Source organism: Lycorma delicatula, chromosome 12 (assembly GCF_047948215.1).
Source record: "Lycorma delicatula isolate Av1 chromosome 12, ASM4794821v1, whole genome shotgun sequence".
NCBI classification, from domain to species: Eukaryota; Metazoa; Arthropoda; class Insecta; order Hemiptera; family Fulgoridae; genus Lycorma; species Lycorma delicatula.
In genome coordinates, this window is record NC_134466.1 from 44,405,908 (window position 1) to 44,427,480 (window position 21,573).

At 32.1% G+C, this 21,573-nt stretch overlaps 1 protein-coding gene across 1 annotated transcript in view; it reads left to right on the top strand.

Moving 5' to 3' along the window:
* LOC142332751 (neuroligin-4, Y-linked-like) overlaps window positions 1-21,111 on the top strand; it is a 702,340-nt gene extending 681,229 nt beyond the window's left edge. The window contains exon 8 of the mRNA XM_075379365.1: window positions 19,991-21,111. Within this exon, the coding sequence (XP_075235480.1) occupies window positions 19,991-21,111 (1,121 nt within the window). The remainder of the gene's footprint in view (window positions 1-19,990) is intronic.
* The last annotated feature ends 462 nt before the right edge of the window (window positions 21,112-21,573 follow it).

The window sequence follows — 21,573 nt, forward strand, 5'->3', positions numbered from 1 at the left end:
AGCAATCGTAAATGGTACCGTTTATCTGGACATGCTTCAAAATGAACTAACCCCTCAGTTACAAGATGATGACTTAGATGTACACCATTGCTACCAGTATGACAAAACGAGAAAGTCCGAGATTTTCTTGATACTCGATTCTTGTCAGCGGATCGGATGTGAAAGTGCAATTGTACGGCCACTTCGCTCTCCAGATATGAACCCAGAAGATTATTTCTTCTGGATTTTATTAAATATCGGATTTATGTACCATTTGCCTGCTGATTTTGTTGAGCTAGTACTTTGATATAACGTCGCAGCTGCCAAACGTGCTGGCAATAGTCTGGAATGAAATAATCTACTTCAGGTGGGATATAACCGAATCTGCAAGATTAAGATAATTAATCTTAAGATTAATTAATTAATTATTTTAATTAATTAATTAATTAATATTAAGTAATATTAATTAATATTATATTAATTAATTAATTAAGATTAAGATAATTAATCTTAATTAATTTTTACATGCTTTAAAGTTGTAAGTCCTTTTTGAATCACCGGGTATATACATATATGACGCCATTATTTATAACGTAATAAATAATACGTTGAAATTATTTAATTTTATTTTGATTTTTTCAAATAAATTAAGAAATGAAAATTCATAATATAAAATGTTTAAAAATAATTTGGGAAATTTTTTATTTTCTAAGTTGGCAGTATATATATATATATATATATATATATATTTCCCACTGGAAAATATATATATATTTTTTCCATTGGAAAATTAAAAAAATATTGCTAGATAATGACATACATTCACTATTCCACTCGCTAACGAAGCGTTCTCCAAACTATGTTTGTTTGAACTTTATGATTTATTTTCACCAGTAGAAGAATGTCCTTAAAATATAAAGGATAATCAATTCAAGATGGCCACCATTGGGATCTCAAAATTTTAATTTAAAAATTTTAAAAATTGGACGATTGGAGTACACGAGAAGAAAAAAATTAGAAGCTTTTGAGTTGCGGTGCTATAGGAGAATGTTAAAAATCAGATGATTGGCTAAAGTGAAAAAAGAAGAGGTGTTGCGGCAAATCGATGAAGAAAGAAGAATTCCGAAAATGTAGTTAAAAGAAACAGACTTTTATTAAGGCCATATATTAAGGAATCCTGGAATAGTCGCTATGATATTAAAAGGGACAAGTAGATGGGGAAAAAACGTTTGGAATATGTAAAACAAATTTTTAGGAATGTAGGATGTAGGAGGTACACAGAAATGAAACGAAATGGCACTAGAGGCAATCTTGGAGAGCTGCATCAAACCAGTCAAAGTTACCGTGAAAGAACCGATATTTGACTAATCTCGATATTCTCCGGTGAATATCGATACATACCAAATACGTCCGTGAAAGACGTGTATATTACTTACGTGAAAAGAAATATTTTTGCAAAAAATGGAGCCGCTAGGTGGCACCGGTATCCAGATATCTACAAAACAAACAATATACAAACAGACTTTCTTCTTATATATAAATATATATATATATATATATATAAAAGGCAATGTTCGTATGTGTGTTTGCTATATACTAGTACTGCACCGATTTACGGGTGGGAAAAAGGGAGAAAAGTAAAAATGAAATAATAAAAAAGGGAAAAAGAATAAATAAAGAAGAGGAAATAGGGAAAAGGGGAAAATGTAAAAAGGAAATAGGGAAAAAGGGATAAAATAAATAGGTAAAAGGAGGAAATGAAGAGGAAAGGGGTGAAGAGTGAAATGAGGTGGGAAAGGGGAGACGTGGAAATAGGGGAAAAGTGAAAAGGCTGAAAAGGGAAAACTGGATAAAGTTAAATTTTGCGAATTCCGTAATGTTCAGTTTTTTTATGGTTTATTAAACTTTAATCTACCTTATATATACCATATATATATATATATATATATATATATATATATAAATGAATGTTGTTTCTTTGTCCAGTATGCGTGTTACTGTACCATTAATCCGATTGCGATGAATCTTTGGTGAATTGTTGTGCACACGCAAATGGAGATTTTTGAATTAGTTTGAACCCGATAGGGTCGAGATATTTCGAAAAACATTATTTATAGTCCAATTTGGCTCATATTCAGTATATGTGTAATTGACTTGGAAAGAAATACTTCTACAAAAAATTGACTCGCTAGATGGCGCTGCGGTTGAGATATTTCGAAAAATTTCATTTATGGTCGGATTTGGCTCATATTCAGAATATATATTAGTTACGTGAGAATAAACATTTTTTGCGAAAAATTGAAAAAGGGAAATAGGGAGAAAGAGAACAGGGTGAAGAGAAGAAAAAGGGGAAAAAGGAAGATGCGAAAAAGGGAAGTAAGGGAAAAGGTTAAATTTTGTGAAGTTCCGAAACGTTCAGTTTTCTAATGTTTTGTCAAACTTTCATTTGACAAGCCGATGGCTGGCCATCGGTCAAATATAGCGCCAAGCGCTATAATACGGTGGACAGGTACTTGCTGGCATTCAGCGAACTAGGCGTGGTAGAAAATTACTGTCCTTGACAGAATAAATTTTAATTTATTGACAGGTCATATATTTTAGTATGTAGACGGGGTGCGCCTACCCATATTAGTAATATAGGACAAGTGAGCGGTGGGACACGCAAGCTTAGTGTAGGACAACCCGCCAATTCCGCTCACGCATTTAGGTAAGCTCTAGGAGCTAATTAGGAACTCGGTCGCTAAACCGTTTTGAGGAACAGTAGCCGTTTGTGGTACGAACATTCGGTCTTATGCTTTAGGGCGTCCGAATGGGGTGGTGGTGGGAGAAATGCCAGACAAACCAAAACTTTCATTTGAGTTCATATAATCTATATATAAACAGAAAACTAACAATGGCGAAACATTGCCGGGTCAGCTAGTAATAATATAAATTTTTTTTTACATAGTTTATGTACATAAATACAACTGAGTTTTATACTTTATTTTTACATAAGAAACTAAATCAATCTAAACCAAGTTTTAAACAGCCCTAATGCAATGAATACAGCTAACTTTTAACCAAATTATAATGTCATAAAATTATTTTATGACCCGTTTAAACCACGTCCATCTCAGTCTCAATTCTTCTCGTTTCCAAGTTGAACTATTAGGACCCTAATATACCTTCCATCTTTTAAATCGTTTCATAATATTTAATATTTTCCGGCCTCACTTCTTTGTACCTACTAGCACTGTTTTAATTATCCATCCACCTTTTTTGATACGCCAATTAACTTCTGAATTTTTCTCATTAAACTTCTACTCTTCGTTTTTAGTTCATTCTTTTACTGTGTCTATCCATTTAATCTACTTTGATCTCCTCCCTACCCATATTTCCATTGTCTCGAGCTTTTCTTTTTCCCCTATTTGTCTTAGTATCTGTGTTTCATACTACACAGAACTACACATAAACTTAAAATTTCACCACAATATTCTTTCAATCCATATCTTACTATTTAATAATCGTTTCTTTATACTGAATATTTTCTATCAATTGATAAGAAAAGTATTGCTTTTTACCTAATCCAACGTTACATTAATATCTTACCTAACGGTTTGTACTATTTTAATCGTGCAATTATTTCTTCCTCTATAAACATTAATTACCTTTATCGTTTTCAATCCTTACTACTTTTTCTTTATATCAACATTCATTTTGATTTCTTATTATGTGATATTTTCAAATTTGGAAATCAGTCATGAATAACATCTTATTTGGAAAAAACCTGAAAAAAGCTTTTTCAAATTTATAAAAGAAATACCACTATTAATAACAAGACTGTACAAATTGATTCAGGTTTGAAAGATTATGAATTTAAACTTAAATGGCCGGGATTGATTTATATAAACAGGAATTCATGGAAAGGATTTTATAAATATGAAAAGAAAAGCATCACTCGTTGACATGTTTTAAGAAAATTTGTAAAACGTTTTTACGGATTTTATGTTTTGTTATAAAATTTTCTTAATCTCGGGAAAGAAATTTAAAAAAAAGTGATATGGAAACCATAGGAGTTCCTTGTACGCCTGTTAAATTACTCTTACATACACAAAATACATAAAAATGATTATTTATCATAATTTTTTTTTACAATCAGAGGTTAATATTTATTAATAAATCAATACATTTAAATTTAAAAAAAAAGAAAGTTAAAAATAAATGAGATGAAGTCAGATTTAAACCGATGTGTCTTCCGTTTGTAAGATCCAAATATTTTATTAACTAAAATATTATTTGGCTATAGCCAAATAATATGTAGTTAATAGTTAATAGTTGACAGCAGTTAATAGTTGCTTTCATTAGTTCCAGAGTTATAACTCTGGAACTAATGAAAATAAGTATCACTTATGATAAATCGTTGAAAAGCTGTCAATGAAGGCTTATTACTGCAGATAAGAAAAACAGATAAGAATAGGTTAATTAATTAATTTATTTACTTAAAACAAAAAAATAAATAAATAATTATCTGGTTGAATAACATAAACATGTTATTCATGGTAACATACCTTTACCACAACGTTACTAATTAGTAACAACGTTGTTAGAGTAAGGGACGTCGTCAACTACCACAAATGAAGCAACCGAGTGGTTTGCTTAGGTATACCCGTGATAACTACACTACAGACAATTGAAACTTATCATTTAGTTAGTTACACGTTTATTAACAACATCTGAATTTATGTAATGAAACAAAGGCAAATTGGATATTCTGAGATACTGTGTCAATCTTAAATTAATAACATTTTCTGTAATCAGTCATTCGATTCGTTCGGTGCAATTTTACACACGTTTTATTCTCCAACAATGTTTAATCTAATTTTATATTTATTTATCATTAATCCATTTCAAAATAAATAAAATGGAATAATCCGTTTTTTATTTCTAAACAATAACTTAAATGAATAGAGAAAATGGTGCACCAAAATTTTAAATATAAAGCAAATAAATAACACTACTTTCTTTAATAATTAAATTCCCAAAAGTTTTATACGATTTTCGGAAATACATTTAAAGAATAATGGTGTAAAATATCCTTTTTTCGGGGAGTGGAGAAAATTTTGAAGAAAAGTTTATATTAGAAAAGTGTAAAGTTTTAAAGTAAAAAGATTAACTAGAAAATTTATAATTTTATATGAAGTTTTAATATAACTTTCTTTCAAAGTTGCTTTACAGAATAAAAGAAACAAAATTTTGAAAACAAAGTTTTTGACTATCTTACTCATTATATACACTTTTACGGGTTTTTTTCTTTAATTTAAAAATATATATATATTTGGTTGGTCCATTCAAAATAATGTTTTAGATAAATCCATAAAAAAATGTTTAACTGAAAACTCCTTTTGCCAGTTTGAAATCTGTTCATTACTAATTCACCTAAAATAAATTTCTTTATCAATTAATTTTTTTTTAAATCCACTACATTTCCAAAATGAAATTTCTAATTTTGAAAGTACATTAATAATTTTAGATTTAAATTTAGAACTATCATCCTCCGTCTCGGTTTCACCCGCGCTTTCAAAAATTGTAAAATAATTTTTTTTAGTAATTACGTGTGGGCTGTCGTTTTCGAAGGTAATCGTTATTCAACTTACCGTATAAAATACACGATTTATATAAAGAATATGTTCCCAAAATCAAATTTTTAAAATAATCGGGAGTTTATTGGAATTATTCAAAAACTAATTTGCCCCTAAGAACAGAAAAATCCGGAAGTTTCATCGTTCCATTTTTTGGGGCATATTTGAATATCTTTTATATCTGATAGTCGATTTCCAACTGTTAATCAGAAGCTGATTTAATAGTAAAAGATGAACTCGTTTTTGAGCCGAAAATATACGATACTCTTCAATGCTTTAAGAACATTCTGGCATGCATTCACGTAGTCTACTTTTATAAATTCTAGTGACCCTAGAAGTTCTTCTCCCTAACCCACCGGGTTGGTCTAGTAGTGAACTCGTCATCGTAAATCAGCTGATTTCGAAGTCGAGAATTCTAAGGTTCAAATCCAAGTCCTGACAGTTACTTTTATACGGATCGTAATATTAAATCGTGGATACCGTCGTTCTTTGGTGGTTGGATTTTGAATTAACTACACATCTCAGGAATGGTCGGCCTGTGGCTTTACAAGATTATACTTCATTTACATTCGTACTTATCATCCTCATACATCCTCTGTAGTAATACTTTACGGTGGTTCCGGAGGCTAAACGGAAAAAGAGAGAACCCTAGAGAAGTCCTTCTTCCTATCTATGTCCTCGCCGATCTGGGCATTATGAAAATATTAATATCAAATTTAAAATCGATTCTATGCCAATTAAATATGTTGCTTATCCTAATGAAACTTCTTAGTTTAGGATATAAAAGTGTACAGAATGCTACATTGCTTGAGTGAAGACATTAAGTTTAGTAAAACTCATAAATAACTTTCTGAAAACGTCGATATTGGTATCGAAATTCAATATTTTTCTCAAACTATAAAAACATCGTTAAATATGTAAATAGTAATCGGTCCCTTAAATTTTACAATCAAACTAATTTTTTCATAAGTTTATTAAGATAATAATACAAAATGAACTTTTATATAAAATGACATTAAATTTAATAAACCACGTACCTATCTGAAGAAGTCGACATTGATATAGACTACAATCGATAAAGCTAATGACAAGCGATATTCAAATTATAGGAACATATCTATCGATATAGACGACACTAATTTAATAAAGGAAATTCTAACTTATTTATTTAAACATTTTTTTAAATCTATGATTTACGTATTAGTGAGTTTGAACTGTGTACAAACTAGTGATACCGGTGTTCTTTGGTGGTTTGGTCTCAATTAACCACACATATTGCAGGAATTGTCGACCTGAGACTGTACAAGACTACACTTCATTTACATTCGCACACATCATCCTCTTACGTAATACCTTACCGTGGTTCTGGAGGCTACACAGGAAAGAAAAGAAATGTTCCGGAGGTCATAAAAAAGCTACAGTTAAAATTTCCTAATGATTGGTTCATAAAAGGTTTCGCGGTTATCGGGTAAAAACAAAAAGACATTGTCTTTATATGCGAATTTAAAGGTTTTTAGTGCGATTTTAAAAAGTTTTTTTTTAATAATTAAAAGAATTCACATAGTCACATAGGATAAATATTCACATAGGATACAAAGAGAACTTAAATTTAAACTGCCTAGGATTTTCCAACGAATTAGCTTTATTAGCTAATAGTATCGCAGAAGCCAGAATACAAATAACAAGTATAGAAGAACATGCGAATAAAATTGGACTACGAAAAGACAAAAATGATGGCTATAGATCCTTCATTATTAATTCTGTGAATATTAATGGAAAAAAAGTAGAACTTTTAGGAAAATTTAAATATCTTGGAGAGTTAATTACTTGTAATTGTAACGAAAAACTAAATCGGACTGAAAGACTTATAAATTATTTTAAGTGCTACAAGTAACCAAAAATACTTGCGACAAAAAATCGCTCTCGATTAACACTAAAATTAGACATTACAAAACTGTGGTTAAACCAGTAATTACTTACGCGAGCAAGACTTTATTTAGATTAAATCAGAAAAATAGGACTGAACCTTTGCTTAAAGTTGAACGTAGGATTCTTAGAACCTGCATAAACAAAAAATATAAACACGAAAATCAGTACAGATTATTGCCTAATAGATTTCTGTACGAAAACTTGGAATCCTTCATCGATACTATGAAAGAGAAGCGAATTTCTTTCTGCGCACACTTGTTAAGATTACCATATAGGTACCATAAGATACCAAATAGGATTACTGAGAGAATTATCGATCGATTTTGGTCTTTAAAAAATCCGCCATTATGGATCAAATAAATTAATGAAGTCGTGCAAGAATTAAATTTGACTTACGAAGATTTACTTAATAAATCCGAAAAATTAAAATTTGTTATTAAAGAATCGAATACCAACATTAAAGTAAGAACTTTTAAATATACAAAATGGGTTTATTCAGAAGAGGATAGTAAAGCAAGATCATTAACAATGACTAAATATTGGGAGAAAGTAAAAGCTAAGAACTTAAAGGCCAAAAGATCGGCAAATAAAACTTGAATTATTCTGACTAAAGTGGTCCTTTGGGGTCTTAAAAGTATTAAAAAAAAAGAAGTCAATAAGACAGACAGATTTTTTATGGCATTTCTTGTGGATATATATTTTTTAAAAACAAAAGAGATCCCAAGATGTCTTATGAACATATCACACACGACAAATAAAATCTTTTTTTAATTTTTAAGAAAAAATATATTAAATGTTATAAACAGGTTTGAAAGCTAAAATCTTTTTCTACAAAACGTTATTTAATTTATTTCTGTAACCTAAATTGTAAATAAATTACGTTATAATTAACTTTTACCAAATAACTATTAATAAAAACATCATAAATTTCCATTTAACCAATTTTTTTTTTATAAATAAAAATATCTTAATTTTAATTGAATTTTTTTCAAAAAACTATTACCATTTAGATATAAAATTTATAAAAAATTGTTCATTATAATACTATAATCTCAGTTTTTACTTTCACAGCGAATAGTTCGAAGAGTATTATAAAAGAGGAAAATGTGTTAAGGTCATATCAAAAATTATAATAGTATTTTTTTGAAAATCTTTACATCTTAGGATCCAACTAGTTCATCTAAACCAAAAAAAAAATTTTTGAAAATATGTAAGAACGTATGTGTATCGCACTGTTTTTGGCCATTCACCTCGTGATTGACCAAACTGACTTTCCTCAAAATTGGCTCAAATATTTCTATATATGGGGAATTGATCGTATTATATCGCGAAAACCACCATTTCAATTTTCTTCGGGAACATTTTATTAAAACAAATTTGATATCTACAATCGAAATATAATCCAAACACATTTTTCAAAAAAATCAATCCCCACTCCTAAAATTGAAATATACGATTTTTTGTTCTTCTGTTGTATCTCCCATCGGTTTAAATACGTTTCAAAATTTTTTGAAATTTTATACTTCATAATAAAGAGCTAGCAAAAAATGTTTATATATTTTTTTTAATTATAGACTCGGACCTAAATAAAGAAACGGTTTTTTTGGAATCATTATTTTTCTTATTTTATCCTTTATTGAAGGGGATGTTAGATTTAGAGAAAACTTTACTTAAAAAAAACCTGTTCGGCTTAACCTATATATGAATACTTTTAGTAAGGCTTTACTTAATATTTATTCCTAACTTTTAAAAAAATATATAAACTTTTTTTGGTTTTAACTCTTTAAGTAGATTTCAAAAGAAAGCTACCTATTGTAATGGGTACCATGATTTGACTTCCGGAAAATTTCTACATATCTTGAAACTTACGTTTCACATCCACCAGACCCCAAAAACCACTGTCAGCTCAAAGTTTTACGTATACATTTATATTTAATTTTCGTGTGGACACGATAATTGTCGTAATTTTGCGCCAATCACTTACAAATTGTTCCTTAAAAATAATTCGACACAAAATCTCGATCGAGTCTGTTAACGGCTAAAATCGGAACATCGGAGCAGAAATAGGGGGAGGGGCTTTTTCTAAATAAAAAAAAAAACAAAATATCGCTATAACTATATTATTAAGTAAAACATCGAATTCGTTTAAAGTTCCTACTATTCTATGAATAAGGTTTAAAACTTAAGTAAAGTTTTTTGATATAACCGACCATTTGCCCAGGGGGTGGAGAAAATGGGGTTTCGAAGACAAAAAAAAAATCATAACACCTTTACTAGGCACAGTATCGAATCGATTTAAAGTTTAAACCTATAAACATTACCTAAAACTTTTCTGAAATAATTTTTGATAAAACCAACCCTTACGGCAAGAAATGACCAAAACCAAAAATAAAAATATGGCTATAAATTTCTAATTAAGTAAAATATTGAATTCGTTTAAAGTTCTTACTATTTTTTGGATAAACCAGAGGCTAAAGTTGGGATAAAATCCTAACTTTACTTATCTAAGTAAAGTTTTAGATATAACCAACCATTGGCCCATAGGGTGGAAAAAATGGGGTTTCGAAGACAAAAAGCCATACTTATCTTGATAGGCACAGTATCGAATTTGTTTAAGATGGTCGTTAGTCCTTCAAACATTACCTACAACTTTTTTTCTGAAACAATTTTTGATATGACCAACTCTTCCGGCATGCTGGACCAACATGCTGGAATTGTACGATGGGGCTTGTAGTACGCTAAACATGTGAAACTTTTTTCACATGCAACCATTGTCGTATTGAGTAAAGTTGAAGTTTTTCTTAACTTTAGGGTGGAAATTTTTTATCTCCTACTTAGCACCGATGAAATCTACTTTCATGAAAAGTAAAACAAACCAAAACAGAAAATGTTATGATTTTACTTGAACTAACAAAAAGTATTTAATGTTTAAAATGATCTTTCGTATGTAAGAGTAAAACAATGTAATCTTCAACAAAATAAAAACCATTGTTCTTATTTTATTTTTACTTTTTGCGAAGTTTTACAGTTTTCTTCGTTCTTTTCATGTTTAACCTCCGGTAATTTCCGTTCATATATTACATCAAAGGATGAATGAGTATGATAAGCATAAGCGTAAATGAAGTGTAGTCTTGTACAGTCTCACGTCGATCATCCCTGATATGTGTGGTTAATTGAAACCCAACCACCAAACAACACCGGTATCCACGATCTAGTATTCAAATCCGTATAAAAGAATTTTTACAGCTGCCACTGTTTTTCATTACCTAATCACCATTTCAGATGATCTTGAACAATTTATAATTAATTTAATTAAAATATATCCGACTATCTGAACTTTCTACGTTGTTTATTTATATATAAATAAATTAAATTCAACCTTACAAACAATTCGTCTGCAGTCTTTTTTCTAACACTTTTGGTCATTTGATTTCCTCAGGAAATTAAATTATGTATAACAATGTAATTACATTGAGGATACCAATCGTGGTCGCCTTCGATCTAGAAAGCCACCTATCAAAACAGCAATTGCTGCCACAGAGGAAGGATTTAACCTGACCGACGCCTGACGTCAAGAATGGACCACAAAGCAAAATAACCAAATTCCATGAATTACTCAAACGCCGCCTGGTTTTGACTTGCCACGTAAGACATGGTCAACGCTAAACAGGATACGAACTCAGCATGGTAGATCCGCCTATTTCCTGTATAAATGGGGTAATGCAGCGACGCCCCTTTGCGAATGTGGTGAAAATCAAACTGTTAAACACATCACAGAAGTTTGCTCTAGGACAGCTTATGAAGGGACTCCTCAAGATTTCCTGATGGCGACTCCAGAATCAGTAGCTTATATTAATTTGTTAAATGTTTGTTTGTAATTTTTGTTGTGTTTTGGTGACATACGCTAAATAAATAGTGAATATATCTTTTATGTCCAACGTTAGAAGTCTAATTGATCTTTTTACTTTAACTTTATCGATGATACTTACTAATTCATAACTATTTTTTAGGTTGTACTTGTTATTTAAATTAATGTTTTCCTCCAATTATTTAACTAGAAATTTGCTTAGTTGATATGTGGGTGATTTGATGAAATTTATTAGTAAACTTATTGGAAGCCTTCTTTATGTATTTTGATTTCTTTATGTCTTTCTAAATTGTATCTACACGCAAAGTCATAACAAATAAAATCACAAACGAACGCAACGTGTGAACACCGTTGTTTACGTAGAGCTAGGCTTTTGTTTTTTCGTTTTTAATTTTACCTTGATGTGATGACGATCTCCAGTGAGCGATTTTTAATGTGAGATCCAAAATGTGTTAGAAGTAAATAGCATATAGAAACTTCAGATTGAAATGTATCATTTATTAAATTGATTATGAACAACTTTTAATTCTAAATGTTTATTGCTTCTTTAATTTCCTTCCATTAATAATCTCGATTTATCTTCTTACATCCCACATTTCAGACCCGCATTCACTAAAACCTCTCTAACAAAACATTACGCTTAAGTTTTTGTAATTTCTCCTTTGTGATTTTTCTATCTCGCTAAATTTGGTTCAAGGTTTTATTCGTTCTACGCTTACAGCAAATTACTCCAATTTTTTTTTTTTAACTTATTTTGAGATTACCTGAAGAATACTCTTCATCTAACTTCCTAACGAAGTAGCTGAGCTGGGATTATCTTCATTCAGAACTATCTGATCGCTCGAAAAAAAAATAAATTAAATAGTTGATGACCTCAATAAGTACTACTCCCACATGACAAAAAAACATCTAAGTCAATAACCTGCACCCACGTCACAGATCTTTAATTAAACAAAATATCTCTCTAATAAAATATCTCCGCACATTTTTTTCCCGCACGACGTTTCTATCATACGTTATATAAAAGGATTTACACAGTTACGCTCTTAGCCCACAGTTCCACAATTCGAAATGTTATGTAATAAATCTTAGGGCGTGCCTACTGCACGCCTTCGCAGCTAGGTTTTCCAAGCGGGTTGCCCCCGCGGGCAGCGTCTCAGAATGCTATTATTAGGTATCCAAAATTGATTACCTCTTACTTGATGATAATTTATCAAGTAAAAGCGAAAACATTACAGCAAATCTGGTATAGATCGGTTTATGCATCTTTTAAAGATTGCACAACATTTTCATCAGGCATAATATCCATATCAAAATTCACTCAATACGAGATTTGGAAGCTTATATATATATATATATATATATATATAAATCAAATTAATTAGTTAATTATTTATGATTATATTCAATTTATGAAACAAATTATCGTAATACGAACTACCTTTCCTTGACACAATAACAAATAAGAAGTTATATGAAAATCAATAAATCGCTAATAAGAATATGTAGGATTCAAATTTTTTCTAATTTTAACAATTACTATTTCTTCTAATTTTGACCTTTATTCTTTACAATTTTAGTTGACCCGCGTGCTGTGCCTACGTGTATGTTTAATTGTAACTACAAGGCCCCAAAAAAATCATATACAAGATTCTAAATGGATAATCGATAGTATTTTTAGTATAGATTTATTTTTATCGAAAATAGTTGTATTTTAAGATCTGCTACGATATTCAATGAATGAATTACGGTAATAAAATTTATTTTATAATTATTATTACTGTTATTTATCGTTTATAAATATTTAAGAAAAAATCTTATGATTTTTTGACGGGCAGTATGTTCAATCATGCTGGCCTCCGTGGCGCAAGTGGTACGGATGAAAGGCGTCTCGGCCTTTCATCCGGAGGTCACGGGTTTGAAACCCGGTCAGGCATGGCATTTTCATACGCTACAAATCATTCAATTCATCCTCTGAAGCAATACCTATCCTGGATGTTAAACAAAAAAAGAATGTTCAATCATGTAATCAAGTTCTTTCTTTTTGCTCTTATTTGTTGGTGTTGCTTATTCTTAGTTATTGTTTACAAACATTTAAAATAATATGATTTTTTGACGGGCTGTATGTTCTATCAGGTAAGCATGTACTCAGCTAAGGGGGTCGCACACACAGGCAGACACACGTACAAATGCCTTTTTGTAGGGTAGGATAAAAGCTACAAGCTTTTCCTAACGAGATTAATTTATTTTTAGTTTTGTTTATCGTTTATCTATCTGTCGTAAAACTTGATTACTCTTCCAACCGTCAATCCAGTTTTTTCTCTTTCTCCTCCACAACAAGAAACTTTAGTAGTTTTAAGAGTTTAATCTATCCAAAACGTGATCGCTAATAATCCGAATTAACCTCTTTCTTTAAGTAGAATTTTATATGATAACTGTGTCGTATCTCTTCACTGTTAATTACATTAAGTAAACAGCAATCTTATCATTCGAAGTGCTACTGTTTTTAACAAGTGAACATTTATCCGATCAGATTAAATTTTATATTTTTGGCCGTACTTTAGTATCTAATATTATTGGTAAATAACCCACCGGGTTAGTCTAATAATTAAACTTGTCATGGTAAAAATCAGCTAATTCTTCGAAGTCAAGGCTTCTAAAGTTCGAGTCTTTGTAAAGGCAATTGCCTTTTATATGGATTTGAATGCTAGATTATGGATACCGGTGCTGTTTGGTGGATGGATTTCAATTAAAAACACATCTCAGTAGTCGTCGACCTGAATTTGTCCAATAATATATATTTACGGTACATTTACAATCTGTAGCTACGTCAGGCCTGGCAAGCCGATAGCAGTAATTGCATTTGTCGGTACACACACACCCAGGCCCGGGAGCAGCTGGAAAACTGGTTGCAGAAATACGTTATTAGCAAATAATATTTATGTAATACATAATATAATAAACTTTTTTTACATTTATTGTTTAATAAAACGAGATATTATCTATGAAGGACTTTCACTGATATAAGTGAAACTCAAATTGTGTATCTTTAAATCCATTCAGTTTTACTATACTCAAGATAATCAAGCAGTAAACCATAGCTATCAAAATACAATTTTACATTGAGAACTGTACAATTACTTAAATTTGTAAAAAAATTGTTTTAATAAAACGATTTTTTATTCGAAAACACCCCAAGACGCATGTAACCCTTTTTTTTCTTTTTTAACCTCTGGGACCACTATTAGATATCGCTTTAGAGGATGATATGAATGACAATAGCGTGTGAAAATGCCATCCTTCACCGGGATTCGAAACCGCGACCTCCGGATTAAAGGCAGAGACGCTAAAACTCGCACAACGGAGACTGGCATTAACACTTCTTTCTATATTCTTTTCAGGATGACTTTGTTTATGTTCATCTGCCAGTTTTCTTTCCGTGCTTTTTTCTAATACCAGAACGTTTACGACTATATTGTAAAATATTCTTCGGAATAAGTCCTCTATCGCAAAGTCCTGTTCTTTCATGTCTATCCTTTGGAGGCCCTCTTCCATTTACCTGATTCAGGTTATTTGATTTGCTTTTTATGTTTCACAGCTCGTCAAAGATTTTTTTTTCGGGTCTAATCTGATAATAAGCCCTAAGAAATTTAACTTCCTTTTTCTTATCGTTGTTTCTAAGTCTTATTGACTGAGGTACATCTCCTCCTTATATTTCAGTCTGATATCTTCCAATGTCACCTTTGGACCATGGGTTTTCCTTTTCAAACTTTTTTCGATCTATGTTTTTAAAACTTTTGATTCTTGAGCAACTTTTCTATGTTGGTTAAATGTAATAATGATTCAGTGCCATATAAGATTACTGGTATTAGTACAGTTGTACAATATCTTAATTTCATTACCTTGGAGCGATTCTTCTTATTGTATATGCCTTTGGTGATAATCTAAGTTTCTTCAATTTAATATTCCGTTTTCAACTGACCCTATATCTACTCCTGTTCTCTTTATAATCTCTCCTAGATACTTAAAGTGGTTGGTGATATGTATCTTCCCTATTTATTCCATATTATCTTGGTGTGAATTATTTGATGTTCCCTATGATAAAAACAATGTTATTCTTAAAACAATTGTTAGAAATAATATTTAAAAATAATGTAATATTATAAAATCGTTTTAAAAGATAAAAAAGTAATAAAAAATATTTAAATAAAATCTGACTATGCCGATCTTTATGGCCGAGTAGATAACGTCCTGGCGTTTCGTTCGGTGGTCCCGGGTTTGAATCCCGATCAGGCATAATATTTTTTCATGCATTAACAATTTCCACCCTATTGACCTACCACCAATTGACCGTAGCTATTGATGCTTGCTCTTTCATAAAAAAAAATATGACAAATGGAAAAGATTCAATTAAAAAAAATTGTTTTACTATGTTAAATATTCCATTAGGCTTTCTATAAATATGAATCTAAGTCAATTTAAATATTATACGGAAGGAGAATCTATTAAATTTTGAAATTATTTTAGTTTTTAAATGTTACTAAAATTACTTTTATTTAATCACTTAGAATCATATTTTTTCTGTTTTGAAGTATTTTATTTTAAATACACACACACACACACACACACACACACACACACACACACACACACACCCGCTCGCGCGAGAGTATATAGTAAACATTTAAAAGCAAGTTTTTATATGTACAAAAATGTTTGTACATGTAAGTCAGTTTTACGTATATGTGCGAAAAAATGTTTACCAACGACGAAAGTAAATTAGCTAAAGGTCATTTCCCACACGCTCTCATAAAACTTGAATCGCGTAAAAAATTAATTAAAAAAGTATACACTATTTCAGGTAAATATTTCTACCCACCAGGCTAGTCTAGTGGTTAACTCGTCATCTCAAATCAGCTGAGTTCTAAGGTTCAAATCCTTGTAAAGGTAGTGAGTTACTTTTATGCGGATTTGAATACTAGATCGTGGATACCGGTGTTCTTCGGTGGTTGGGTTTCAATTGACCACACATCTCAGGAATGGTCGAACTGATACTGTACAAGACTACATTTTTTTATATTCATACATATCATCCTCATTCATCCTCTTAAGTAATACCTTACGGTGGTACCGGAGGCAAAACAGAAAAAAAGACAGAGGTACTTATTTATAAGACAAAACCTTTTAATTTCGTAAAAACTGCATTGAAATCGATCAACTCATACAAGGATAAAGAGCTCAGTTTCTAATCAAAAAACCTAAACCCATTCCGGAGATCAGCCCACAAGGATAAATATTAAATTTTGTAAAATCTTTGATCTCTCATTATCTCTATTTACAATAATTTTTCAAAATTAAATTATCAACAAATCTTAATTTGTACTTTTTTCTTTTGATCAATACACCACAGAAACCGATCTCCATGGCGGAGTGATGGTGTCTCGGCCTTTAATCCGGAGGTCCCGGATTCGAATGCCGGTTAGGAATGGCATGTTACAATTTTCAATCTGGGATAATCACCGTAGCAGTTGTGCCCGAATCTTAAAAAAAAAAGCCACAGAACTTTTGAAAGCTTTTATACCTGAAAATTTGGAAATGGAATTTTGTAGTGTATGAAAAATGCCATGCTCCGACCGGGATTCAAATTCGACATCCATAATGGAAGGCCGAGATGCTACATTCCACCAGGAAGATTGGCTTAACTTATTAATCATCAAATAAATTTTACTATGTTTAATTCTGAGCAATTTCTTGATCACCTACAATTTTTTTAGATAGTATAGTTGAGTAGGATCAGGAAAACACTAGATTAAATGTCGGAAAACGAATAAATTCAGCGTGCATGGCCAAATTCAGCGGCGTTGCTTTATCACAACTCTAATTAATAATTAGTTGTCAGTGTTATGACTTATGGTGACTTGTTCAGATTTCAGCCGTTATGTGGAGAGAGATTAACCTTAAGGTTAAGTTTAGTGTTAAAACTAGAGTTAAGGTAGAATTTTGTGAAAATAAGATTACATAAACTAACCTTAATACTCATCAGGGTAGGACTCGGAGTTAGCCGTATGACTGAAGGCGCTCTTCGTAAAGTGATTGTCTGTCACTTTTAAGTTTTTGATGTGCCCGAAAGTGATTTTTCATTTGCGGTTTCATAACTGAAACAAAAAAAGCATATAAATTCAATCTCATTAGTATATTAAATAAAAACCGCTAATTATCTCCGCCAAAGTCCAACTGTAACTTTCAACCCTAACATCTCTCTAGAACAGATTAGAATCTGAATAGGTCTCGATAACTCAGAAAACTAATAGCTAATTGACTAAAGTTCTAATAACACGGCGCGACTTTGACTTTGCACGGGTCACACGTTTTCCGACTTTAGATATTCTGTTTTCCTGATTTTAAAGATATCTACTATGTATACTAAAATATTTTTTAAAAAACTGAAGTTGGTCAGAATTAACAGTTTGTATTTTTTCTATAAAATACTATATTTTGTTTTAAGTTTTATAGAAAAAAAATTATTATGGGAATTTAGTTAGAGGTAAGGTCTAGGCCCAATTTTTTTTTATTTATTTAGGATAAAAATTATTAAAAAAATAAACTAACTGCTGTTTAAATTGTGTCCCAATAATCCTTTCTTTGATGTAGAAATCTGAGGATATTTTTCATTAACTTTAATTTGAAAAATAAACAATTTTAAATATGATAAGGACAAGGTAGTCCTGTAATCGCGAAAAATGTCGGTTTTCAGATATCAACGGAAATATCCATTTTGACAATCCCTGAATCCATTTTGACTACTTTCGGCGTGAGGTCTGTACGTACGTATGTATCTCGTATAACTCAAAAACGATTGTTGAAATCAAGCTGTGCACCTTCCATGCTAGGTTTAGGTTGGTTGATTCCGGCTTTGTCCGGACTGTAGGGTCGATGATACTGTGGATCATGTCCTACTTGTCCCAGGTACGAAGCTGAGCGTACCAGAGTTACTAGGGAACTCGAGAGAGTTAACTCCGTTTTGGATCTGCGAGTCAACTGGAGGACTCGCAGAGAGTGGACAATAGATGCTGGCTTCCTTCGCTTCCTCGCCCTGAGCAGGACTGCCGAAGGGATTTAGTAGGTGATAGGAACCTGGGTGGCTAGGGATCGCCTGGGCAGTTGACTGGCCGAAGGTAGGCGGTTAAGGCAGCGTGCCTCGGTTATATTTAAGAGCTGTCATTTTGATTTTGGAATTAAGCTGTCGGCGGTGTTGTGGCCGCTGCCAACGGGCATGGTATTCCTTGTCCGGGGGGGGGGTGCGGTCACGCCTCGACGGGGGCGTTTTATGAGCAGACGACACTGTCAGCGCGACGTGGCTGGGTGCCGCTTCGGTGGTATGGAGCGGCGTTTCGACGGCGGTTAACGAAAGATGGTGAATGTCACGCGGGACTCCGCGATGGAGCTGAGTGGGAGTAGGCGTTCATTCTCCTCTCCGCGGTAGACCGGAACGGAGTCTGTTAGCTTTGCACTCATGTTAATTTAGCGGGGTTCTTTAAGGGAGCTAGGACCAAATTTCGCTGTGATTAACACTTTTAGTGGGAAAGTTGTTGTAGTGGTTAGTTTGCCTCGAATCCGAGACATTCAATGGATTGGCTCATTAATGGTTAGAACTAGGCGCGGGGTCTTCATTCCGCGGTTAGGCTTCTAGCTTAACGTGTCCGTTGTCTTCTTCTGAAGGCATAAACTTAAATACTATCTTGGGGTGAATTTTACCGATGCAGATGTCCCTCAGGGCATCTGCATCGGTGGCATCTCTGCGGGGCCTGAACTGAAAGCTGTGGTGTACAATCAGTTTGAGGAAGATGTCCTCCGTTAAAGCCACTACTGGCTAGGAACGGAATGAGGCATTTACATCGGTGGCATCCCAAAGAGGCCACGCTTATTACTATGAGATGTAAGAAGTCAGAGAACTATAGACGACTCCCCTTAAAGCCCAACAGGGCAAGGAACGGTGGAGGTGGTGTGGCGATCGGAACGTCACTAGGCGGGTGTCTTCTCCTACGGGTTTGGAATGTGCTCCTTCCCTTTTGATTGCAATTGACTGAACCAAAAGTGTCCAAAAAAACTCAAAATCAAAAAAAAAACTTGGATTTGGGCTTTTTCTTGATGCATTAATAAACCCTCGTTAACAGCATAAATGGTACTTATTTTCATTGGTTCCAGAGTTATAGCCAAATAAAATTTTAATTAATGAAATATTTGGATCTTACAACGGGAAGGAACATTGGTTCGAATCAGATTTCATCTCCTTTTTTTAAATTTAAATATATTGATTTATTAATAATTTTGATTGTAAAATAATTTTCACAATGAATAATAATTTAATAGTAACAAAAAAACAAAGCAGAAGTTATTACTGAAATAAAATTTTATGTACGTTTAATTTTAATAAAAATCGTTATATGTAATTTAATAGGCGTACAAGAAAGTCATGTGGTGTCCACATCAATTTTTTTTTAAGAATTGTTGTTTGTTATAGAAATGTTTATATATTATAAAATAGTAAATTTAATATATACAATTTGAATTGATTTTATTTATTTTTTTGTTTCAGGTATGAAACCAAAAATGAAAAATCATTTTCGGGCACATCAATTATCGGTGTGGTTAAGACTTATACCGGAATTACATAGAGCCGGTATGGAAGATGTAGTGGCAAGACACAATCTGTTTAGAAATCACAACGATAACGATTTATATGATGGTATAGTAAGACCGGACCCTTTGAGCAGAAGCGGACCGGTTTCAGCAGCAGCCGCTGCTGGTGCCGAGACATTTCGTAGACGCGGTCAAAATATATCAAACGGACAACAAAACGGTACCGTTGCTGAAGTAGTTTTACCGGTTACAACAATGGAAACGATGTTGACAACATGTGTCAGTGTACAAATGAATCAAAACAACCAGGGTTACGTAAATCCACATATATCAAACGCAAGCGATACGTTAGCGAGTTTAGAGGCGGCCGGTTACGCGGCGTACTCTACCGCATTAAGTGTTACGATCGCTATCGGTTGCTCTTTATTGGTTTTAAATATTTTAATATTTGCCGGTGTATACTACCAAAGAGATAAAACAAGATTAGAAGTAAAAAGTTTACAGCATCATCAACAACAAAGAAGTTCTAGTTTTGTCGACACACCGACATCGACCACAAAACATTTCCACCACCCGACATCTGCCAGCGTAATAGTCGATGTTGAACACGATACATCGACAATGATACTAACCGGCGGGGGTACATTACCGAGATCATCTTCATCGCCATCCGCGCACGGTCATCACTCATTAATTGCAACATTACCAAGAAACCATATAACACCGTCCAAACAATTACAACAACAACAAACAGTACAACAAACACAACAACAACAACAACGCGGCGATATTAATTCGTCGACGTTACCGCGTAACCTGAACTTAGTATCAGAAACAAGTTTAGGTACATCGCCACCGAACGGTTCAGCAACATTACACATGTCGTTACCAAGGCCACCCCCACCACCAAGAACAAGATCGCCCCCACCAGCGAACGAATCACAGCCGTTGTTGCCGACGCAACATAACATACAACAAAATACATCTGCGGCTTTGTCATCGTTACAATCACAACATACAAAATCGTCTACTGCATTAAGAGTACCGCAAGCAGCAATGAGTGAAATGCGTGTCTGATAGAATTTATTAATGTTATTTATTTATATATAAATACGTATATATGTATATCAAAAAAAGACAATTACATATATGTTATTCTAATAACTATTAATTATTAAATGAGTTATTCTTAAACCGTTTATAAAAAAAGTCTATAAAAATATTAATAAATGAAAAAAAAAATTATTATTATTATTAGAATTATCATTATTAATATTATTATTACAAAAATTATTAATTATTTAATATAAAAAATAAACTGGAATGGACCTTAAAAACTAAGTAAATCAATAGGTCTAATGTATTTACGTAAAGGTGTATAATGTTAAATGTTACTTTTTATGTTCATTGTTATTTAATTATTATTGTGTTTTAAATAAAAAGAAAAAAAACTAAAATTTGAGATTAAAAGTATTTATTTCGTTTTTTTCTTTTTATAAAACATAATGGTAAAAAATAATTTTACTACTTACTTGTATA